The 26,101-nt window shown below is 45.0% G+C and overlaps 1 protein-coding gene across 2 annotated transcripts in view; it reads right to left on the reverse strand.

Moving 5' to 3' along the window:
* The window catches only part of LOC137412486 (PH and SEC7 domain-containing protein 3), a 196,756-nt gene extending 177,381 nt beyond the window's left edge, over window positions 1-19,375 (reverse strand). The window contains exons 1-3 of one of the 2 annotated variants that reach the window (XM_078776658.1): window positions 19,272-19,375; window positions 1,918-1,982; window positions 532-1,678 (exon numbers count right to left, since the gene is read on the reverse strand). In XM_078776658.1, the coding sequence (XP_078632784.1) occupies window positions 532-1,575 (1,044 nt within the window). In that variant the 5' untranslated portion in view covers window positions 1,576-1,678; window positions 1,918-1,982; window positions 19,272-19,375. Of the gene's footprint in view, window positions 1-531; window positions 1,679-1,917; window positions 1,983-19,271 lie in introns of those variants that run through there. The other variant, XM_068097791.2, reaches the window with a different exon arrangement.
* Between the last annotated feature and the right edge of the window lie 6,726 nt (window positions 19,376-26,101).

The raw sequence follows: 26,101 nt of genomic DNA on the forward strand, positions 1-26,101 counted from the left end.
TAAACTTGCAGAAAAACTATCACTCCCAGCAAAAAAAATAACTGATGCAAACCCACAGACATGTGCTGCTCACAAAAGAAGAAGAAGAAGGAGAGGAAGACGTTTGAGATGGTAACGATAAACAGGCCTAACCGAATTGCACCGAAATCATTTTATTTTGTAATAAGAACAGATAAGAACATTGTGTATATTTGGACTTTTACCAAGTGCTATTCCATTTGAACAACAAATTTGGCTTTCTTTGGATTTTTCTAAAAGATTCAGCTGTTGTACTTTTGCTTAACCACAACCAAACTTAGATAGTTGAACCGACAGTTGGAGTTGTTTGCTTCATTATTGCACTACCACAAAGCCTGTAACATACCGATACGTTCTCCCAGAGATATTGTTTTTGCACGACAGTTGCCTGCAACAGCAGTGACATTTTGCCCGCACTTAAAAAGTCAGTGCAGAAATGTCTGAAGGTGTGCGGTGTACTCAAATCGATGGAAGAAGTTGTAACCACCTCAAAGTGCCATGCTGTGTGCTCACCTTTGTCGATGCATCACCATCCACCCCTTCAGAACCACCTTGTTTTCCAGGATTACCCTGCAACCGAATGACCTCCATGTTGACCGAGTTGGCCCGTGGCATGGCGGTCACCACCGTGGCCTGCATTATGGGTTGTCTGCCCGCGTGCTGCTCCGGAGATAAGGGACTCACGCAGCTGACCTGTACTTTCCATCGGGGATTAGATGGCAAAACAGGAGATGTAGGTGTGTCCCCTTTGTAAAACGGAAGTTGTCTGCATTTTATGGGCTTTCTGGGTGATCCAAAATGGTGCGTCCCATGGTAAGTTGAGGCACATGGGGTGCCAAACTGTTCTGCCCCTCCACCGTGTGAACACCGTAAAGTCCCCATCATCGTTTCCACCTCCCCAGTAGAATGCGCATTGTGAAAATTGTTTAAAATCTCCACATCACAGCAGTGGTTGTAAGGATGTCCACACAGGAATGAATGAGGATTTGAAGCTGTGGTTGTTTCCATGAACCCGACAGGATCCGTTACACCACAAGTCTGGCTGTGTTCCACACATGATCCTCGTTGGATCCAACCAGCTTTATCTGTGGAGTCATCTTCCCCGTTTCTCTCATCAGATCCATTCAACATCCTCCCTGGCATTGACAAGTTCCAATAAGATTCACATGAGCTCTTTCGTCCCTTCCGCCTCACCGTGTCGGGACATTCTTTCAGTTGCAGTCGATCGGCCGAGGAGGGATCAAGCGGTTTCATCGAGCTTTGTTGATGCAGGCTAAGGATGTGGCATGACGGAGAAGTTTCATGCCTTTGCTCTCTTCTTGCTCCACAGACTTCAAAAGAATCGTTAGGTCTTCTTTCGCCTTGTGCACATCCCAAATTTCCAAATCCTCGAAACTCATCTTGTCCTCTTCCTCTTTGCTCCAATTCTTCTTCTACTACTCTTCTCTCTTTCTCTTCTTTACCCACTTTAGTCTTAGAATCCTGTCCATTTAGCAAGTGTTGCGGAGATGAAAGCTTCACGTGCAGATATGACACTTTCACCACTTGTGGATCCATTATGCCTGCTCTTGAGAAACAACAACTCCAGGCCTGCAAGGGATGCTAATCCACCGACACTGCGAGCTGTCCATCTCATGTCTGCTCAGCCAAAGATGGGCCCCTGCACACATGTATGTGGGACAGAGATTAGGAGAGGTTGTAGACAAGTGATCACAAGCAGTATTCAAGCACGACTTTTGAGCATTAAATGCGCAGCCATCAAAAGCATTGTAGAACTGTCTCCATGGCGTCACCACATTCAGCATTGTGCTCCCTTTACCAACCACAGCCATCTCTACTGTACGAGTAATTACAGGCAGTTTAATGATATGAAACGTCTGGGAAGTTTCAAATGTGCACCTTGAATTAGTGGTTTCCGACAGTGGTAGGAACCGCGGTAGCGCTCCACACACTATCCACCGCGCCTGAAATCACACACACGCATATGAGTTATAACAGCATACAACTTTGGTGTGAAATGTACTCAAATTATTGATTTGCAGTTGGGTGAAAATGATCGATTCAAGTAATCAAACTGCAAGGCAAATTATACAAGCATATACTGCCTCAGCACGTGCTTACATGATAGATGGACCACCCTTCCCTCCCTCCAACCCCCAAAAAACCCCAAAACAACTTCCTTTTTCACATTCTAGGATCCACATTTAAGAGCCACTCACATTGCTTTGTACCACTTAAATTTCCCACCAATGAGAGAACGTGGATGGAGCTGCCTCCAATCTCCATTTTGCAGGCCAAAGTGAACTGGAGTGACTTTTTATTCCTTCTGGGCTATTATTTTCAAAAGCATCCAAAATAAACAGGATACTTTTCAACCAAACATAAAACCATTATTATATATATATATATATATAAAGTAAACACATATCATGGTACGCAAAAGTATTTCCTTAACGCCCTTGTGATTGGAAATCATGCTGGACATCCTGAGTGTCCTCAGAACATCAAACCTAAATCCATCAAAGGTGATTGTACAGAAAAAAAAACAATTTCAAATTTCACCTTTTAATATACTCCTACCTCGACGACTTTAACAGCCCCAATTATTCCCCAGATTCTTGTGTGGTCCGCCGGGGAAACATTTTTGGGTCTTTTTTTTTTTGGCATTGAAAAAAAAACATTTTTGGCAGTCTTTCACGAACTGACTGACCAGGACTGACGGTTCACTGAACGTGACACAACGTTTGTTAGTGATGGAAGGTCCACACATTGATGCATCTCCCTGCATGTGAAACATCCGAATGACGGTTTATAACTGTGTCGAGAATCGAACCCAGACTGGACAGCTCAAAAACGAGTGCACATACCTCTAAACTATCCTGCCAACCCCGATTTGACTCTCAGTAAGCTACGTTAAACCATGCTATATGCCCGTCCCCCACGCAGCGACACGATAGTTTAGACTTGGAGGCCTCAGAGCATTACACATGCTCACTGAATTGTTTTTTTTAGATCAAAAGGTCAAAGGTCGAGGTTGAATAAAATCTTCAATTTTCATCCAATTGACCTGAAATTTTAATAACTTGTTATTTGGAGTTAGGGCTAAGAACGAGGGCTAAGAACTAGAGATAGGAACTAGGGATAGGAACGAGAGATAGGAACTAGGGACAGGAACTAGGGCTAGGAGTTAGGGATAGGAACTAGGGATAAGAACGAGGGATAGGAACTCGGGATAGGAACTATGGATAGGAACTAGGGCTCGGAGTTAGGGATAGGAACTATGGATAGGAACTAGGGACAGGAACTAGGGACAGGAACTAAGGACAGGAACTATGGATTGGAACTAGGGATAGGAACTAGGGAGAGGAACTAGGGAGAGGAACTAGGGAGAGGAACTAGGGATAGGAACTAGGGATAGGAACTCGGGATAGAAACTCGGGATAGAAACTCGGGATAGGAACTAGGGATAGGAACTCAGGATAGGAACTCAGGATAGGAACTAGGGATAGGAACTCGGGATAGGAACAAGGGATAGGAACTAGGGATAGGAACTAGGAATAGGAACTAGGGATACGAACTAGGGATAGGAACTAGGGATAGAAACTAGGGATAGGAACCAGGGTTAGAAACTATGAATAGGAACTAGGGATAGGAACTAAGGATAGGGACTCGGGATAGAAACTCGGGATAGGAACTTGGGATAGGAACTAGGGACAGGAACTAGGGATAGGAACTAGGGATAGAAACTAGGGATAGGAACTCGGGATAGAAACTAGGGATAGGAACTAGGGATAGGAACTAGGGATAGAAACTAGGGATAGGAACCAGGGTTAGAAATTATGGATAGGAACTAGGGATAGGAACTAAGGATAGGGACTAGGGATAGAAAGTATGGATAGGAACTAGGGCTAGGTGTTAGGGATAGGAACTATGGATAGGAACTATGGATAGGAACTAGGGATAGGAACTTGGGAAAGGAACTTGGGAAAGGAACTTGCGAAAGGAACTAGGGATAGGAACTAGGGACAGGAACTAGGGCAAGGAACTAGGGATAGGAACTAGGGATAGGAACTAGGGATAGAAACTCGGGATAGGAACTCGGGATAGGAACTCGGGATATAAACTATGGATAGGAACTATGGATAGGAACTAGGGCTAGGAACTAGGGCTAGGAACTAGGGCTAGGAGTTATGGATAGGAACTAGGGATAGGAGCTAGGGATAGGAACTAGGGATAGGAACTAGGGCGAGGAACTAGGGCGAGGAGTTAGGGCTAGGAACTAGGGATAGGAACTAGGGATAGGAATTATGGATAGGAACTAGGGCTAAAAACTAGGGATATGAACTAGGGAGAGGAACTAGGGATAGGAACTAGGGATAGAAACTAGGGATAGAAACTAGGGATAGAAACTAGGGATAGGAACTTGGGATAGGAACTAGGGACAGGAACTAGGGATAGAAACTAGGGATAGAAACTAGGGATAGGAACTAGGGATAGAAACTAGGGATAGGAACTAGGGATAGGAACTTGGGATAGGAACTAGGGATAGGAACTAGGGATTGTAACTAGGGATCGAAACTAGAGATAGGAACTAGGGATAGAAACTAGGGCTAGGAGTTAAGGATAGGAACTAGGGATAGGAACTAGGGATAGGAACTAGGGATATAAACTAGGGATAGAAACTAGGAATAGGAACTAGGGATACGAACTAGGGATAGGAACTAGGGATAGAAACTAGGGATAGGAACCAGGGTTAGAAACTATGAATAGGAACTAGGGATAGGAACTAAGGATAGGGACTCGGGATAGGAACTCGGGATAGGAACTAGGGATAGGAACTAGGGATAGGAACTAGGGACAGGAACTAGGGACAGGAACTAGGGACAGGAACTAGGGACAGGAACTAGGGATAGGAACTAGGGATAGAAACTAGGGATAGAAACTAGGGATAGGAACTCGGGATAGAAACTAGGGATAGGAACTAGGGATAGGAACTAGGGATAGAAACTAGGGAAAGGAACCAGGGTTAGAAATTATGGATAGGAACTAGGGATAGGAACTAAGGATAGGGGCTAGGGATGGAAAGTATGGATAGGAACTAGGGCTAGGAGTTAGGGATAGGAACTATGGATAGGAACTATGGATATGAACTAGGGATAGGAACTTGGGAAAGGAACTTGGGAAAGGAACTTGCGAAAGGAACTAGGGATAGGAACTAGGGACAGGAACTAGGGATAGGAACTAGGGCAAGGAACTAGGGATAGGAACTAGGGATAGGAACTATGGATAGAAACTCGGGATAGGAACTCGGGATATAAACTATGGATAGGAACTATGGATAGGAACTAGGGATAGGAACTAGGGATAGGAACTAGGGCTAGGAACTAGGGCTAGGAACTAGGGCTAGGAGTTATGGATAGGAACTAGGGATAGGAGCTAGGGATAGGAACTAGGGATAGGAACTAGGGATAGGAACTAGGGATAGGAACTTGGGATAGGAACTATGGATAGGAACTAGGGATAGGAACTAGGGATAGGAACTAGGGCTAGGAACTAGGGCTAAAAACTAGGGATAGGAACTATGGATAGGAACTAGGGATAGGAACTAGGGATAGGAACTAGGGATAGGAACTAGGGTGAGGAACTAGGGTGAGGAACTAGGGTGAGGAACTAGGGCGAGGAACTAGGGCGAGGAGTTAGGGCTAGGAACTAGGGATAGGAACTAGGGATAGGAATTATGGATAGGAACTAGGGCTAAAAACTAGGGATATGAACTAGGGAGAGGAACTAGGGATAGGAACTAGGGATAGGAACTAGGGATAGAAACTAGGGATAGAAACTAGGGATAGAAACTAGGGATAGAAACTAGGGATAGAAACTAGGGATAGGAACTCGGGATAGGAACTCGGGATAGGAACTAGGGACAGGAACTAGGGATAGAAACTAGGGATATAAACTAGGGATAGGAACTAGGGATAGAAACTAGGGATAGGAACTAGGGATAGGAACTTGGGATAGGAACTAGGGATAGGAACTAGGGATTGTAACTAGGGATCGAAACTAGAGATAGGAACTAGGGATAGGAACTAGGGCTAGGAGTTAGGGATAGGAACTAGGGATAGGAACTAGGGATAGGAACTAGGGATAGAAACTCGGGATAGGAACTAGGGATAGGAACTAGGGATAGGAGTTAGGGATAGGAACTAGGGATAGGAACTAGGGATAGGAACTAGGGATAGGAACTAGGGATAGAAACTCGGGATAGGAACTAGGGATAGGAACTAGGGATAGGAACTAGGGATAGGAACTAGGGATAGGAACTCGGGATAGAAACTAGGGATACGAACTAGGGATAGGAACTAGGGATAGAAACTAGGGATAGGAACCAGGGATAGGAACTAGGGATAGGAACTAGGGATAGGAACTAGCGATAGAAACTAGGGATAGGAACTAGGGATAGGAACTCGGGATCATAACTAGGGATAGAAACTAGAGATAGGAACTAGGGACAGGAACTAGGGCTAGGAGTTAGGGATAGGAACTAGGGATAAGAACTAGGGATAGGAACTCGGGATAGGAACTATGGATAGGAACTAGGGCTCGGAGTTAGGGATAGGAACTATGGATAGGAACTAGGGACAGGAACTAAGGACAGGAACTATGGATTGGAACTAGGGATAGGAACTAGGGAGAGGAACTAGGGATAGGAACTAGGGATAGGAACTCGGGATAGAAACTCGGGATAGAAACTCGGGATAGGAACTAGGGATAGGAACTCGGGATAGGAACTAGGGATAGGAACTCGGGATAGGAACTAGGGATAGGAACTAAGGCAAGGAGTTAGGGATAGGAACTAGGGATACGAACTAGGGATAGGAACTAGGGATATGAACTCGGGATAGGAACTATGGATAGGAACTATGGATAGGAACTAGGGATAGGAACTAGGGCTAGGAGTTATGGATCGGAACTTGGGATAGGAACTCGGGATAGGAACTAGGGATAGGAACTAGGAATAGGAACTAGGGATACGAACTAGGGATAGGAACTAGGGATAGAAACTAGGGATAGGAACCAGGGTTAGAAACTATGAATAGGAACTAGGGATAGGAACTAAGGATAGGGACTCGGGATAGGAACTCGGGATAGGAACTAGGGATAGGAACTAGGGACAGGAACTAGGGATAGAAACTAGGGATAGAAACTAGGGATAGGAACTAGGGATAGGAACTTGGGATAGAAACTAGGGATAGAAACTAGGGATAGAAACCTGGGACAGAAACTAGGGACAGAAAGTAGGGACAGAAACTAGGGACAGAAACTAGGGACAGAAACTAGGGACAGGAACTCGGGACAGGAACTAGGGATAGGAACTAGGGATAGGAACTAGGGATTCGAACTAGGGATAGGAACTAGGGATAGGAACTAGGGATAGGAACTAGGGATAGGAACAAGGGATATAAACTAGGGATAGGAACTAGGGATAGGAACTAGGGATAGGAACTAGGGATAGGAACTAGGGATAGAAACTCGGGATAGGAACTAGGGATAGGAACTAGGGATAGGAACTAGGGATAGGAACTAGGGCTAAGAGTTAGGGATAGGAACTAGGGATAGGAACTAGGGATAGGAACTAGGGATAGGAACAAGGGATATAAACTCGGGATAGGAACTAGGGATAGGAACTAGGGATAGGAACTAGGGATAGAAACTCGGGATAGGAACTAGGGATAGGAACTAGGGATAGGAACTAGGGCTAAGAGTTAGGGATAGGAACTAGGGATAGGAACTAGGGATAGGAACTAGGGATAGGAACCAGGGTTAGAAACTATGGTTCGGAATAAGGATAGGGACTAGGGATAGAAAGTATGGATAGAAACTAGGGATAGGAACTAGGGCTAGGAGTTAGGGATCGGAACTCGGGATAGGAACTCAGGATAGGAACTAGGGATAGGAACTCGGGATAGGAACTAGGGATAGGAACTAGGGATAGGAACTAGGAATAGGAACTAGGGATAGGAACTAGGGATAGGAACTCGGGATATAAACTAGGGATAGGAACTATGGATAGGAACTATGGATAGGAACTAGGGACAGGAACTAGGGATAGGAACTAGGGATAGGAACTGGGGATAGGAACTAGGGATAGAAACTAGGGATAGAAACTAGGGATAGGAACTAGGGATAGGAACCAGGGTTAGAAACTATGGTTCGGAATAAGGATAGGGACTAGGGATAGAAAGTATGGATAGGAACTAGGGCTAGGAGTTAGGGATAGGAACTAGGGATAGGAACTCGGGATAGGAACTATGGATAGGAACTAGGGATAGGAACTTGTGAAAGGAACTAGGGACAGGAACTAGGGACAGGAACTAGGGACAGGAACTAGGGCTGAAAACTCGGGATAGGAACTATGGATAGGAACTAGGGATAGGAACTATCGATATAAACTAGGGATAGGAACTAGGGATAGGAACTAGGGATAGAAACTCAGGATAGGAACTCGGGATATAAACTATGGATAGGAACTAGGGATAGGAACTAGGGATAGGAACTAGGGATATGAACTAGGGATAGGAGTTAGGGATAGGAACTAGGGATAGGAACTAGGGATAGGAACTAGGGCTAGGAGTTAGGGATCGGAACTCGGGATAGGAACTCCGGATAGGAACTAGGGATAGGAACTAGGGATAGGAACTAGGGTTAGGAACTAGGAATAGGAACTCGGGATAGGAACTAGGGATAGGAACTCGGGATAGGAACTCGGGATATAAATTAGGGATAGAAACTAGGGATAGGAACTAGGGATAGAAACTAGGGATAGGAACTAGGGATAGAAACTAGGGATAGGAACCAGGGTTAGAAACTATGGATAGGAACTAGGGATATGAACTAAGGATAGGGACTAGGGATAGAAAGTATGGTATAGGAACTAGGGCTAGGAGTTAGGGATAGGAACTAGGGATAGGAACTAGGGATAGGAACTAGGGACAGGAACTAGGGACAGGAACTAGGGACAGGAACTAGGGACAGGAACCTCGGGAAAGGAACTTGGGAAAGGAACTAGGGCTAGGAACTAGGGCTAAGAAAGAACTAGGGATAGGAACTATGGATAGGACCTCGGGATTGAAACTAGGGCTCGGAACTCAGGCTAAGAACTAGGGATATGAATTAGGGATAGGAACTAGGGATAGGAACTAGGGATAGAAACTAGGGATAGAAACTAGGGCTAGGAGTTTGGGCTAGGAGTTAAGGGAAGGAGTTAGGGATAGGAGTTAGGGATAGGAGTTAGGGATAGGAGTTAGGGATAGGAGTTAGGGCTCAGCGTTAGGGCTAGGCGTTAGGGCTAGGCGTTAGGGCTAGGCGTTAGGGCTAGGCGTTAGGGCTAGGAGTTAAGGGAAGGAGCTATGGCTAGGTGTTAGAGCTAGGAGTAAAGGGAAGGAGCTAGGGCTAGGTGTTAGGGCTTGGCATTAGGGCTAGGAGTTAGGGCAAGGAGTTAGGGCTAGGAGTTAGGGCTAGGAGTTAGGGCTAGGCATTAGGGCTAGGAGTTAGGGCTAGGAACTATGGCTAGGAGTTAAGGGAATGAGCTAGTGCTAGGAGTTAAGGGAAGGAGCTCATGCTAGGAGATAGGGCTAGGTGCTGGGGCTCGGAAATAGGGCTAGGAGATAGGGCTAGGAGCTGGGGCTAAGAGCTAGTGCTGGGAGATAGGGCTAGGAGATAGGGCTCGGAGATAGGGCTCGTAGATAGGGCTAGGAGATAGGGCTCGGAGATAGAGCTCGTAGATAGGGCTAGGAGATAGGGCTAGGAGATAGGGCTAGGTGCTGGGGCTCGGAAATAGGGCTAGGAGATAGGGCTAGGAGCTGGGGCTAAGAGCTAGTGCTGGGAGATAGGGCTAGGAGATAGGGCTCGGAGATAGGGCTCGTAGATAGGGCTCGGCGATAGGGCTCGGCGATAGGGCTCGGAGATAGGGCTCGGAGATAGGGCTCGGAGATAGGGCTCGGAGATAGGGCTCGTAGATAGGGCTCGGAGATAGGGCTCGGAGATAGGGCTCGGAGATAGGGCTCGGAGATAGGGCTAGGAGATAGGGCTAGGAGATAGGGCTCGGAGATAGGGCTAGGAGATAGGGCTAGGAGATAGGGCTATGAGATAGGGCTAGGAGTTAGGGCTCGGAGATAGGGCTAGGAATTCGGGCTAGGAGTTAGGGCTAGGCGTTAGGGTTCGGTGTTAGGGCTCAGAGTTAGTTAGTTCTCCTTATTCATTCTAATTCTTGCTTTTTCTTTCTTTCTTTCTTTCTTCATGTATCTGTCAAAAGAGAGGTGAATTCTTGCACAGATTTTTTCTGGAAGGTTCACTTACCTGCGCTTGGATGGGTTTGATGGTGGAGGAGTTGCGGCTGAAACCCGAATCCTATCCCGGTTCCTCCTGATGACTCCATTTTTGCTCTTTGCACATTCGGGTTTCTTTCTGATGACTCCAATGTAGTATTTCGTTTTCCATTTCATTGCATATGTGGTCACTGAATTGGTTCACTTATCAAAAGCTGGAAGCCGATTTTTTTTTTACATCAAAAGGTCAAAGGTCAAGGTTGTTTTGGTGATGTTTAGCATACACAAGATGTCTGAATACAAAGCGGGCACGGACGGGCTTTGCATTTTCAAACGCTTTGTAGTTGCCATTTGTAATATTTGCCTTCTGAAACTATTTGGATTAATGAAACAGTGCACACTCAACTACATTATATAAGTTCCCTGACAAGGAAATTCAACACAGGAAGAGATCATTAGGCCCATCAAGTTTGCAAAATGGTTGCCAACATATGGTTGCTTGTCCTTGCTCTATCCTTTTAAAATGCTGAGCATCAAGGAATGAAGCAGTACATACCATTTAAAAAGTTTTTTGCTTCTGACAGCTGAAATTCAAAAGTCTGACCTCCCAAGAAGAGGAGGAAGAGGAAGAACAACTTGGGTTTAGAGCATATTGCAAGTCGAAAGAAAGTTTTGCATGAAAAGGTTTTAACAATGCAAACTTGCAGATGCTCTAACAGTCCAACCATTACACCACCGAGACTGGTTCTTCTGCTCATAATGAAGTACAGTACAAAATAAAACATCTGCAAGTAAAATAAAACATGTGCACAAAATAAAAATTCGAGCAACGTTTTTAATGCTGATAAAAAAACATCAGCTAGTAAATTTCCATAAGAAATACAATAAATTGTCAATCTTTTTACCAACAGCATGTGCCTATTTATGTTTTCACAGTTAACGTGACCCATAAAAAGAGTACAAATTCAGATCAAGAGTACAATTTGTCTTCTTACAAGCATATTTTATTAGTCCCCTACCGGTGTACAACGGTAGGGGACTATAGGTTTGCACGCCGTCCCTCCGTCTGTCAGTCCGTCAGTCCGTCAGTCCGTCAGTCCGTCAGTCTGTTAGTCTGTCAGTCCGTCAGTCCGTCAGTCCGTCCGTCTGTCCGTCAGTCCGTCAGTCCGTCAGTCCGTCAGTCCGTCCCTCCGTCCCTCCGTCTGTCCGTCTGTCAGTCCGTCAGTCCGTCAGTCCGTCAGTCCGTCAGTCCGTCCCTCCGTCTGTCCGTCTGTCAGTCCGTCAGTCCGTCAGTCCGTCAGTTCCTCAGTCCCTCAGTCCCTCAGTCCCTCAGTCCCTCAGTCTGTCATGCAAAGAACAGTTTTCCGGACGTTTTTTCTAAACGCTTAAAGCTAATGATTTCAAACTTGGCACAAGGTTTCCTCATGATAATTTACAGGTCAAGTTCGAACTTCACGACGTTTCGATCATTTTAAACAAAGTTATGGCACTTTGAACTTTGGTAATTCTGATAATTCTGATGATCCTTAACTCAGTGCCATTTTAAGCTTTAATTTCCTTTAAAAAAAATTCTCTGCAATAATTGGACCGATTGAGATCAAATTTTCACCGTAGGGGGGACTCGGTCTGGAGAATATTTTAATGGTAATTATGACGTCACAGGTCACGTGGTTCGGCCGCCATATTGTTTTTCCCTTTTTCTCTGCAACGGCTGAACAGATCGAGGCCAAACTTTGCAGGCAGAATGGCATAACCATGACGAACAAAAAAGTCAGCGAGCATGATGTCATGCGTCACATGGTTTCAGAGTTATGACGTTTTTAAGCATGAACCTTTAAAACCGAGCTCCTCCCTCATTTTTGATCCAATCGAGGGGAAACTTCACAGATCTGTTCAGCATGTCAGTCTACTAAAATGTCCTCTTGGAATTTGCGATGGGGCACGTGGTTTGGCAGATATCGTTAATTAAACGAAATTTTTTTTTTTTTAATGGATATCTCTTGAATCGCGAGTACCTCAGACTGTGAGTTGGTAATTATATAATTCACACAGTGCAATACGTGCAGGCTGCTCCATGGAGCGACCTTGTGGGCTTATCAACGAGGCGAGGCGTGACACACATGTGTGTCAGCATACCTCATGTAACCATGCATAAATTTGCATATTCGATCATTTTTGACACTTTGACAAGTTATGGCACTTTGAACTTTGGTAGGGGACAAGTATTGCAGCGCAATACTCAGAATGCTTGTTTCAATTCAGATATGATATAAATAATGTTCAAACGAAATAAATACGAGCCTCGATCTTGTATACAAAAAAAATAAAAAAATGAATACAAGCAACTCTGTTGCAGGAGGTGGCCATCTGACCCATTTTATCCCCGTGCTTTATCAACACCACATTCATTCAGTCTAACATTTAATTCACTCAATTTCACTGTAGGAGGGGAGGGAGGAGGAATGTGGAAGGAGACAGGATAACCGAGAGGTACGCACACTCACCTCCAAGCTCATGCTATATAAGCTGTCTAGCCTGGGTTTGAATCCCGACCCGGCTATAAACTGTCATCCCGGTGTTTCCCAGGCAGGGGGATTCATCAATGTGTGTGCTGTCCCTCAAATGGATGTTAAACTGGGCGTCCTGTTTGCCAGCATTGGTTGGTGGACTTTAGAGTTCGGTGTCCTTTGTGCAGAGTGGTCGAGCTTTGCCAGCACCATGACTAAATTCTAAATTCCTGCTGTAACCTACATGAGGTACTGCATCAGCGGCACAGCTACAAAACCTGTGAGTGATACTAATTGCAGCCATGTGCTGCAAACGTCTACCAGGTAGCATGGGACATACGAAAAAATAAAAAGAAGGAACACCACCAGGATTTTTTTTTTGGGGGGGGGGGGGGTGGGAAGGGAACGTGAAAGAGTAACGGGAAGGTGAACAGGGGTGTAGGCACATGGCCCCCTCACCAGGATTATTTGGGGGAATGATATGAGAGGGGTTGTTAGGGTGTGGGATGAACAGTGCATTCACTTTTTATGACACCTTCTCACAGATATCACAATCACTATACTTGTACACAGTCACCCATCCACACATATAGTACATGCCAATGCCTTTCATGCATTAACTACTCTCGAGTGAAGGACAACTGCCTTACTCATTCCAAGCAAACCTGAACAACTTCATATTTCTGTTACAGCTATGTGTCGTGCAAAAATTAGTCTAAAATCTTTATCATCAATTCCAGAAAGTTTCATTCATAAAACCATCAACGTTGCAAAAGTTGATGGTTCTATGAATTTAGGGCTGAGAGGTTCCTTAGGTTGTTCCATCACATCACAAGTTCTTTCCTTTACAATACAGCACCAGGGGCAGATCCAGAAATTTCAAGACGTGGGGGAGGGGGGGGGGGGGGTGTCCCTGTGTGTGTGTGTGTGTGTGTGGTTCTGTGTTTCTGTGTTTCTGTGTGTGTCCCTGTGTGTGTATGTGTTTGTGTGTGTGTGTGTGTGTATGTCCCTGTGTGTGTGTTTGTGTGTGTATCCCCGTGTGTGTGTATGTGTGTGTGTGTGTGTCCGTTTGTGTGTGTGTGTGTGTGTGTGTGTGTGTGTGTGTGTCCGTTTGTGTGTGTGTGTGTCCGTGTGTGTGTGTGTGTGTGTCCGTGTGTGTGTGTGTGTGTGTGTGTGTGTGTGTTTGTGTGTGTTGTGCATGCGTGCGGCATGTTTTCTGTGTAGTTCTACTGGAGCTTTCTGATATGGAATTTCTGATTTGTGTAGTTCTCGCGAAATGATTGTTATGATCTCCTGAGTTAATTAGGCTAATTAACTACAAAGAATCCAGAAGAATTCCCATGTTTCTAAACGTACGCCATGTTAAGGTGTATAGAGCAGCTTAATAGGTGCTGGTCAAAGCCCGGCACCGCCATGCGCCGAGGTTGTGAAGCTCAAGGCAGGGGGTTCTCCCCACAAAAGAGATCAGATCGGACAGCGGAATGTGAATTATTTTATTAATGGTAAATTATGCTATTTTGGAATAGACGGCGCTTGTGTTCCTGAATGGAAATGTCACACACATCATGTGGGGATATGGTGAAGTCATGGTGTATGTTCATGAGGGCCAGAGATGCCATCCGACTTTCTCCCATGGAATTTCTTAGGAAGGTCTTCAGACGACGCAGGCAAGAAAATGAGCGTTCGGCCTCACAGGAGCCTACAGGGAGGGTGCATCCAATATGGAGTGGGACTTTGATGGATGTAAATTCGTCTCCATCTACTGCGCAGAAACAATCCATGAATGTGCTTGGAAGCGTGTTGTTGGGCTTCCTTCTCCAAAACATCTGCCAGTCTCTAAGCTCATTTATCAGTCCGGCTGGGTGTTCCATGTCGTTTTCCCAACGCAATAGCTTCTGATGTAGGGCTGGAATGTCGCAGGTATCGGCGATTATTGCGGATGGTATCAGCAGAAACAGATCACTACCTTCCCGATTTTCAGCACAGAATCGGTATCCCTTTCCTGGCTGAGGTGGTCGAGAAATGGCATGGTCATGTTTCTGAGGTAGAAGAGCAAGGGAGTATTGGCGGCAGTGTTTGGACCATGGATTTGTCGTTTTACAACTCTCGGCATTGTGACGTCACCTCCTACAGATTCTATCATGGCCTTAGCGTGATCGAACCGCAGAGAGAATTCAGTTTCAGCATTTGACCCTAGTTGAGTGAGCGCGTCCTTCTTGTCGTCAATCATAGAGTATGCCTCCAGCACATCCATGCCGTTGCGTTGCAGAGGGGAGGGGGGGGGGGGTGGGGTACACACCCCCTGAACCCTCCTGCTGAATCGAAGGGGGGTGTACACCCCCTGCAGCCCCACCCCCCCTGGATCCGCCACTGGGCACTCTAAGTTTTGTTTATTCTCTTTTCTCTTCGGAGAAGATATTTTCCTTGTTGCATGTGATTTGTATGATTGAGCAGTTTCACTTCTTCATTTGGACCCACTATGGATAAAGAGGGCAGGGGCAGGATAACTGAGAGACGTCAACCATGAAGTCCAAGAAACTGTTCGTAGAACTCCGAGATAGAATTGTGAGGAAGCATAGATTTGGGGAAGGGTATAAAACAATTTTAGTGTTGAAAGTTTCCAAGAGCACAGTGAGCTCCATCATTAGGAAATGGAAAGAATATGGTGGTGGCAGCATCATGCTATGGGGAAGCTTTTCAGTGACAGGGACTGGGAGACTTGTAAGGACAGAGGGAACAATGAATGGAGCCAAATACAGGCAAATCCTTGAGGACAACCTGCTTAAGATTGCAAAAGACCTTCAACTGTGGAGAAGATTTAAGTTCCAAGAGGACAATGACCTCAAGCATACAGCCAAAGCAACACTGAAATGGCTTCAGAACAAGAATATGAAGGTCCTTGAGTGGCCCAGCCAAGGCCCAGACTTGAATCTCATTGAGTATCTGTGGAAAGACTTGAAGAATGCTGTTCACTGATGTTTCCCATCCAACTTGACAGAGCTTGAGCAAATCTGCAGAATAAATGGGAGAAACTCCCCAAATCCAGATGTGCAAAGCTGATACAGACATACCAAAGAGACTCGAAGCTGTAATCGTTGCCAAAGGTGCTTCTATGAAGTATTGACTCAGGGGGTTGAATACTTATGTTAAGTGGATATTTCTGTATTTCATTACCTCTGCCACCAAATGTGGATGGAGGTTATGTTTTCACCCCTGTCTGTCTGTCTGGTTCTGTTTGTTAATTGCGAAAATTGAAGTTTTTTCAAATCTATTGGTTGGTCTTGTGCGTTATTACTTGGCAATTATTTTTTTTTACGGCTTCGCCCGTAGGGCAAATGCGTCTCAAACAGTGTTTGTCCATCTGTATGCATGTATGTATGTCCCCTCAAACATATATCAATCAGAGCTGAGAATCTGGTTACATGACAGGGTGATGTGATTACATCTGATGTCATTACGGCGGTACGGCGGCTGACTCTCCACACACCGCCATTTTAATCCTAATTTCGTTCATGCCGAACATAGTCGAATCTGTCATATATCACAATCGCCATGCTCTACCATAACGATTTTCATTCAATGAAACACAAACAAACCGATTGTTAAAATGACCATCAAAGCTCGAAAGAATCAGCGTTACGTCTATTCCAACAAAACGGTACGTACCCAATCCTTGTGGGGTATAATATAGATTACAGTAGATCTTCCCTCAGTTCAATAAGTAAAACTTACCTCAGAGATGTCGAGATTCCTCCAAATTTCTTTGTTTAATGTTAAAGACAGCATTAGCGACCGTTTGAAAAGCTAATCATGTGTGTTTGTGGTTTATACGCCGCTGTTAGACTTTCGGTCTTGTTTTTTTTGACAAGTATGTTGATCACTCCGGTCTGGTGTTTCATTCTCTTTTGCCAAGTATCACTCTATGAGTGATTTTTCATGACGTTTGTCTGCCATTCCATCTAGGCTTTCCCTCCCAAGTCTCAGCAGTCTCTTACAGTGAGGCAGCGAAGTCTGATCTCGTGGAAATTTCATCCATGTCATGCTCGCCATGAATGGATATTTTCCACTTTCTTTGCAGATTGTGATGCACATGAAAACACCATTTTGAGATTTTCACAGAAAATCCTATGAAGGAAAACCACTTCAAAATAGCGCTAGTAGACTCTCGCCAACAATTGAATACCTAAGCATAAGTAAAGAGCTACGGCAGACAACACGACTGTAAGTAGGCATGTGCAGGTAACAGGTATATGGTGATTATGAAGAAAAAAAAATCGCCAATTATAATTTTCTTGATTCCAGCATGAATAGTGCCATCTGAGATGGTGATGTGGCTATTTAAGATAGCCTCAATTGACTAAATACAGGACAAATTGGAATCAGCGAATACTTTTGAGGAAATTTCGATGTCCGCCTCCTCAAGGCTTCTAAAGACTTGAGGACAAAATTATTCGTAGTCAAAGGATATGATAAATTCTAGAAGCCTCTCACACTCTATGCTTGCTCGGCAATGTCGTCAGACTTTTTCAGGCATTTCTTTTCCCGAAATGCATTTTTCTTTGCCCGTCAGACAAAGCAACCTAATTGCTTTCTTTTTTTTGATTTACCGTGACGTCATGTACCCGATCACGTGACCGCGCTCTTTGTTTTGGTTGGCAAAACACCAACCATGCTGGCCGTCTCTAAGTCGTGAAGTTTTACGATCATTGACGTGACACCATTTCAAGGACAATGCCTGTGAGCTGCTGTGTTGTTAATTGCATAAATAGATTTGAAAAGAACTCGGGAATAAGTTTCTATAGAATTCCAGAGAAAGAACCCAAACGATCGGCTTGGATAAATGCCATTCGGAGAAAACAATGGAACCCAACAGCGCACACTCGTGTTTGTAGTACACATTTCTTGTCAAGTTTGTGAAATTTACAGGTTTTTTTTGTTATTAACTTTGTGTTGATTTTAGGAAGAAAAGAAGTTGCATGTCATTTTGGTTTGTTTTGTTTGTTTAGTTTTCTAACAGAGCTTCGTTGCCTTTCAGGTAAACGGATGTGCATGTGTGTGGATGTGGGGATGTGCGTGTGTGTGGATGTGTGTGTGTGTGTGTGTGTGTGTGTGTGTGTGTGTGTGTGTGTGTGTGTGTGTGTGTGTGTGTGTGTGTGTCGGGGTTTTATCCAAGGGTGTTGTGTCAAAGCATGTCCAATGAAAGTGGGGTTGTATCAAAAGTGGGGTTGTATCAAAAGTGGGGTTGTATCAAAAGTGGGTGCGGGTAAACCGGTCATCACTGCCAGCAGTTTCAAAGTGGCAGTTATAGGTTTGTTGTTGAGACGCTGTGATGGTATGACTTTGCCTTTGATAAAGCAGAATGGTACATCATTCCCGATCGCATGATACCACAGTGGCTTCTCATGACCACTTAAAAAAAAATTGTATGCCTCTAGTGACCTGAATGCCTTCAGTGACTCCCTTGTGTAGATACCCGGTGTGTCGATCAAGTACGTGTACACGTCGCCGTAGTTCAAATCTGGCCAGCAAGATGGATTGTTTTGCCATCCTTTCAATGCAAATGGATCCGGAAGAATATCCTCACCATTCCTATTACTCAACTTCGATTTGTACCGAGATTTTGCAACAGTGTCAAGACTATTAAAATACTCCGAAACGATCACATGTGTGTCGAGCAACGCCATTGTGCAAAACGAAAACGCTGCGCTTTTGTCAACCAGGCTGCTGCGCATGCGCGGATATGGTGGGTTTGTTTATAAACAGTGAACATCGCTATTGGCCACATGCCTTTTTGGATTAGGCCAGGTCAAATCCTCTTCTTGGCTCGGGACGATCTTTGGTGGCGCTGGCCCCTAAGTGCATCAGTATGAGCCGTTGATACCAGCCATCTAACCTCCATTGTTTTCCATTAAGTGGAACGAATCCTGATCAATGCCTCTGGTCACTGTCCGATCCAAACGGATTACTATCATGCTGGTGTTTCACAGTCAGGGTGTTGGATCAATACGAGTACACAGTCTGCCAGGTAAGACATTCAATTGCAAACCCATCTACATGTATTAGTCACAACTGATGGACATTAAGGACCCCACAATGCCTTTGACAATGTTTCGAAACTCCAGCCCTATTACCTGGCAGTGCATCCCTTACTCAATAAGGTACTTTGACACTCCCAAGAACCATGAAAAGGTATGGCATGAATAAAAAATGCTGTGAAATGAAAATAGTTAATAATAATTTTCATCATCAGAAAACGTATTCGGATTTTCTCATCTAAGATAGATCCTTTTTCAGCGAAACGTTCAGCATTTTTAAAAAAGCAACAGAGCACGGACAAACAACCATATGTTGGGAACCATAGCACAGGTTTTGATGGGCCCAATGGACCCCTTTAAGGAACTCTTATTATATTATAACTCACGGTAATCGAAGCACCAACAGAGGGAGCGAAGTCACGGTGAGAAAGCCCGACTGACTGCACGTCTCGCCACCAAAACCTTCCTTTCCATCGCTGTTTGTTGACCAAACACGTCCCGTCATGTGACTTGCCTCAAACATTAAAAAAAAAAAATTCTTGTGTTTACGCGAAATTTCGAAAGAAACTTCATGAATCAATTCTGGTGGGTCGAGCAGACGACCATGAAAAATAAAATACATACAGACTGCAGCATTCCCAGAAGGACTGAACAGGCTTCCGGAACGTCGGTGGGAATGTCGTGGACCCTGTTTGATTGCGTCGCGGAACTTGTCAAGCTGTCGTGTCGTTTCCGAGGAAGCGACAGTGAGTCGCTTTCGGGACTTCCCTACCCGGGGTAAAGTGGTGCATCCAAAAAGGAAACTTCACCAACAGGCGGCTCAGCGAGTCGTGATGATGACCGCGGGTGCCTTGGAGGACAAAGCACAGATTCATTATTTTGAGAGGAGATCAAGAAAAAGGCAAAAAGGCAAAAATAAATATTTCAAGAACAGTGGTTGAAATGGTCAAGGAATGGTCAGTTGAAGGGCCATCGACATATTAGATCCGGAACGAGAGCCAAATATTTACAGTCACGTGAAAAAGTAAGTACACCCCATGTAAAGTTTTGACTTTTTCAACATATTTCAACATACAGCTATTTGATCTTCATTTCAACAATATGGATAAATAAAGGTGATATAATATAACAAATATCATGAAACATTTACATTTTGTAGTCCATTGTATAATTTCAACAAACATAAATGCAAATTTCGCATGTGGAAAAAGTAAGTACTAAAAGTACTAAAAGCATGTACTAAAAGCCCCCATCGGTTCCCTATCAGGTGCTTGCAGAGCAACGCTGTCTAATTCACTAGAGTCAATATCTTGATACTTTACATGACCTACCAACTGGCCGATCGAGGTCAGCCTCACGCTCATAGTACCTTTTAAGCATATTAACGTGGCACACCCGGCGGGGTTTCCATCTGTCATGGGTCCGCGCCACGTAGTTCACCTCACTCAGCTTTTTTTCAACCAAGTAGGGACCAATAAACTTCACCAATAGTGGCTCCCCAGGCAGAGGTAGTTAAACTAGCACTTTGTCTCCAGGCCTAAAATTACGAGCTGTCGTATTCAGGTCAAAACGGGCCTTCATTACTCGCTGAGATACTTTCAAATGTTCCTTGGCGACATTGCAGGTGGTGGTAAGCATTTCCCGGAAAGTACCTACATCGTCCCGAAGGTTAGGGTTCTCCATCTCTTCGAGGAATCTCTCTTTCACTACTGGGGAAACACAAACCCTATTGTCAGCCAAATCATTTCCCAATAGGAAACTAATACCCTCTATGGGGAGAGTGGGGAATATTCCTACCATCACGAGTCCTGTGACCAAATCAGACTTCAAGTTCACCCTATGTAGGGGGTCTGGGACATAACGACCTGCAATGCCCTGGATTAAGGCACTCGCTTTCCCCGAACTACTCAAAGTCAATGGTAAAACGTTAGACAGCATCAACGACTGGGCAGCCCCAGTATCCCTCAAAATAACGACAGACTTGACTTCCTCGTCCCAAGACACTTGGCCGTTGGACACAAAAGGTTTATAATGGTCTTGTCCAGGGCTAGTAAAGTCAGCAGTATCCTCAGCTTTAACTGAAAGGGCACAATCATGGTGACTGTCCACTTTGGTTCGAGCCAATGCAATAGGTCGAATGGAGTCTCCCTGCTTCTCCTCCCTTTGCAATTTCCAACAATTCGACTTCAGATGTCCCCTCTGTTTACAGTAATAACACGTGGGGGCCGGTCCCTGGCGAGATGCCTGACTCGACCACTCAAACTGTCTACCCAGAGACGGCCGCACCAATGGACCCCTATGGTCTGTCCACTTCCCCTCTGACCTGTCCTCACTAACCTCCTTCTTGTTATCCCAGGTAGTACCGTAATGAGGAAAACCAAGGCCTCTCTTATGGGTAAGTTCATAATCATCTGCACCAACAGCAGCTTTTTTCAACTCACCAACCTTATGATCCGTAAGGTGTGTCCTAATGTCCAAGGGGATGCTGTTCCTAAACTCTTCCATCAAGATAACCTCCCTTAGATTACCATAGGTCCTATCCACTTGTAGGGAACGATACCACCGATCAAAACTCATTTCCTTCTCCCTCGTAAATTCAACAAATGTCTGCCCAGCCTGTCTTTTTAAGGTTCAGAACTTCTGCCGGTATGCTTCCGGAACTTGCTCATCGTCTGACAACACAGCCTTTTTAACAGCCTCATAATTCTCTGACTGATCCTCCGACAGAGCTGAATACACTTCCTGGGCTCTCCCTATGAACCCACTTTCTAGTAGCAGGGTCCAATATTGTACAGGCCACTGAAGACGTTTTGCAATCTTTTCAAAAGACAGAAAAAACATTTCCACCTCCTCCTCGTTAAACTTGGGAAGAAGCCTAATGTTCCGAGCCACATCAAAGGAACGGGGGAGATCATTTTGACCCCCACCTGAATTGATGGAAACTGATTGGGCCTTCATCAAAGGAACGGGGGAGATCATTTTGACCCCCACCTGAATTGATGGAAACCGATTGGGCCTGTCCCACCTGAATTTCTAATTTTCTTAAGTCAAACTCTTGTTGCCGTTCTTCTTTTGCCGTTGCCGTTCTTCTCTCTTTGCTTTTATTCCTTCTCTCTTTCAAACTCTCTTTGCCGTTCTTTGTCTTCTAACTTTAGTCTGAGCTGTCTTTCTTCTGATTCTATCCGGGCTAATTCCAAGGCTTCACTCCTCAATCTTACCCACGGTTCTAAACCCATGCGACTGACAATAGCCGAAACAATCTCTGCCTTTTTCATGCTAGATGTCCCACTAACCCCAAGATGATCAGCTATAGCTCGTAACTCTACCTTACGTAACAGTTCTACATCTTGCACTGATAGCCCCTTCTTCTCCAAAAATTCCTTCACTTCAAAATCCATCTCCTCAGCCATGGTGTACGACTGCAGTAGAAGTACCAGCACCGTAAACAAAAGTCAAATTATCTGCCAATGAGAAAACTTACAAATGCGGGAAAAAAAATTCAAGACAGGTATCATATAATCCAGCTCCCGGACGAGCCCCCAATTTGTTACGGCCTGAAGCACACCAAGCCAAGCCTTCAAACACACTGCCTTTATTTATGGATTATCACACGAAAATCTCTTCCCACACATAAAACCAAGAAGGGAGAAAAGAGGGAAAAACCCAAATAGGCCAGTCCAAGAGTAGGCAGGTCCAAGAGTAGGCCGGTCCAAGAGTAGGCAGGTCCAAGAGTAGGCAGGTCCAAGAGTAGGCAGGTCCAAGAGTAGGCAGGTCCAAGAGTAGGCAGGTCCAAGAGTGGGCAGGTCCAAGAGTGGTCCGGTCCAAGAGTGGGCAGGTCCAAGAGTGGGCAGGTCCAAGAGTGGGCAGGTCCAAGAGTGGGCAGGTCCAAGAGTGGGCAGGTCCAAGAGTGGGCAGGTCCAAGAGTGGGCAGGTCCAAGAGTGGGCAGGTCCAAGAGTGGGCAGGTCCAAGAGTGGGCAGGTCCAAGAGTAGGCAGGTCCAAGAGTAGGCAGGTCCAAGAGTCGGCAGGTCCAAGAGTAGGCAGGTCCAAGAGTAGGCAGGTCCAAGAGTAGGCAGGTCCAAGAGTAGGCAGGTCCAAGAGTAGGCAGGTCCAAGAGTAGGCCGGTCCAAGAGTAGGCCGGTCCAAGAGTAGGCCGGTCCAAGAGTAGGACGGTCCAAGAGTAGGCCGGTCCAAGAGAAGGCCGGTCCAAGAGAAGGCCGGTCCAAGAGTAGGCAGGTCCAAGAGTAGGCAGGTCCAAGAGTAGGCCGGTCCAAGAGTAGGCAGGTCCAAGAGTAGGCAGGTCCAAGAGTAGGCAGGTCCAAGAGTAGGCAGGTCCAAGAGTAGGCCGGTCCAAGAGTAGGCCGGTCCAAGAGTAGGCCGGTCCAAGAGTAGGCCGGTCCAAGAGTAGGCCGGTCCAAGACAGGCCCAACAGTAGGCCCCAGGGCAGGCCCAGTAGTAGGCCCCAAGGCAGGCCCAACAGTAGGCCCCAGGGCAGGCCCAACACGAGAGGGTAGGAGTAGGCAAGTCCACAAGTAGGCCCCAAGGCAGGCCCAACAGTAGTAGGCAGCAAGAGTCCGATCAACGTCACCCTTCAGGTAGAGAGATTGCAGCTGGACACTCTCCAACCCCCGAAAAAGCACTCTGCCACAAGCCCTCCTCCAAAATGGCCACTCACTCCTCTGAATCACCTTCCTGGCCACTCCCCTGCCCCACAGCCAATCATAGGCTTTATACACATGGACCAAAGCACTTGGTCTAACTCACAGGGGGGTGTGGGGGAAGGAAGAAGAAAAAGGTCACAAACTGTAACAATATAGATGAGACGGATTTATGAAAAAAGGCCATGCATTTTGGGGTAAAAGTTGTGAAGTTAAAGTAAAAGAGCTGCATGTATATACATGATATATAAATGCTTGTTCAAAGAAATTTTCCAAAAATGGCAATTTGGCGGCCATTTTGTTTATGATAATTAGAAGGTCAAAAACTCAAAATTCAGCTTGGGAACCGGGTTAATCGAATTCAGCATACCCTAATTATGTTTAAAAGTGAGGTTCCCAACTTGTACCCAAAAATGCACCTAACATTCACATTTCTCAGAAATCCGTCCAGTCTATCTGTGTGAGGACTTCTCCTAATCATTCCATCCATGATCAATTATGTTGAAAAGATTTTAAAGCTTTGTGGAACCTTCATTTGATCTCGATGTGTCTCTGTCTCTGTCTGTCTGTCTCTGTCTGTGTCTGTCTGTCTCTTTCTCTCTTTCTCTCTCTTTCTCTTTCTCTTTCTCTTTCTCTCTTTCTCTCTTTCTCTCTCTCTCTCTCTCTCTCTCTCTCTCTCTCTCTCTCTCTCTCTCTCTCTCTCTCTCTCTCTCTCTCTCTCTCTCTCTCTCTCTCTCACAGCAAAAGCCGGTGCTTTCTCTCGAACATGCACACACACTCCATCAACTCGCTGCCCGATGTTGCACCACCATTTCGCAGTGTGCAGAGTAACGAGCTCAGAGCTTTTTTCTTTGAGTGAATCCAAGAGTTCAATTCAATTAACTTTTTGAAAGTCCATGAAATAATTTAAATTGATATAGATTAATCCAAACTTTTCCCGTCCCGGGACGGGTATTTTTGCTTGCGTTTCCTGTCCTATGACGGGTACTTTTGCAAATATGTATATATTCAAACTTTTTACACTTTGTATATGCAACAACTGTGACAAATCTTAGACGTTCCTTCCCCTCCCTCGCCACCGACCCTGTTCCGTCCCATCCCCCTCTACCCGTTGAGGTGTTAAATTGGTAAAATCAGCTTGCAGTAAACTATTTGTTGAAATGCTTTGACTTCAACAAATCACGTTTGAGAGACTACAATCGAAATACAAAGCATGTCCACAAGTGAAGTTGTCTGTATGACGACCCGGTTAGCAAGATTCCATGACATTGACGAGGACTATTGCTCCAGCTGTAGCTGTTGTAGCGATGGCAAAGGAGGAAAGCTGCGCGACATTGCCTTAGGGCTCACACCAAAGTGCTATTTATTGTAAATATCACCTGATCCTCCATCTGCCTGCACATGTTGCTCCCCTTGGTTGATGCAAATAGCTTATATGTTGCCTCAAGCCAGTGACTGACTTAATGGAAGGTAAAGTCGAGTTGAGGAAAGCAGGCTAAGATTTCCAAAAGGCAGCAGCAATCAACCTTTTCAGGCTCGCATGAAGGCAAGGCTCAGGTTCAACATTTCAACCATCAAGTGCCTCCATCACAGGACTAACGTATGTATATATAGTGCATATATATATATATATATATATATATATATATATATATATATATATATATATGTATATATATATATATATATATATATATGTATATATATATATATATATATATATATATATATATATATATATTTATTTATATATTTATATATATCTCTATATATAAAGGAGGAGTGTCTGTGTGTGTGTGTGTGTGTGTGTGTGTGTGTGTGTGTGTGTGTGTGTGTCTGTCTGTATATCCGCTTATAACTCAAGAACTACACATCGGAGAAAAGTTTTAGACACAGATTCGGAATCAGCATAAAATCCTGGTGGTTATAGGCTACGTTTTATTTCAATATCAATGGTCTAAAAAAACCGCGCCACCTGCAATTCCATGGTGGTTTGTGGCGGCAAAAGACGTTCGGGGTGTATCGCAATGGTTTGTCGGGTTTGGCTGTGGGTCCAGAATAGCTCCCATTTCCTCATGTACTTCCACTTTTATTTTGATTCTTCTGTTACAACGCCTTCCTTATGTACCTTATATCCCCCCGATGAGGCCTCTACATAATTTCATGCGGCAGAATTTCGTGCATTTTGAGTGAAAGACAAAGAAGTGAGACGAAGACGTAGGAGGAAGAAGCGGCACGGCCACTGTGGAGGGCCTCGATCGTGAGTGGAAATGGCGGGAATTGCGTTTGTATCGCAAAGTAAAGGATCTGCATTCATTTCTGAACTTGCATTGGTGGATTGTTATACATCTGCATTATTTTTCATAAAAAAACTTTATGTTGAACTTGAAGGCTCCAAGCACGGACTATATATATAGCCCTCATTGAGGTAAAAATAAAAGTAAAAATCCTGCTATCGCTTGCCAAGCGAGCCGTTCCCCCCCCCCTCCCCCTCCCCTCTCCTCCTCCCCCTCCCTCCTCTTCTCTCCTCACCTCCTCCCCCTCCCCCCCTCTTCTCCC

This window comes from Myxine glutinosa, chromosome 4 (genome assembly GCF_964187855.1).
Source record: "Myxine glutinosa chromosome 4, kmMyxGlut1.1, whole genome shotgun sequence".
In the NCBI taxonomy this organism is placed as follows: domain Eukaryota; kingdom Metazoa; phylum Chordata; class Myxini; order Myxiniformes; family Myxinidae; genus Myxine; species Myxine glutinosa.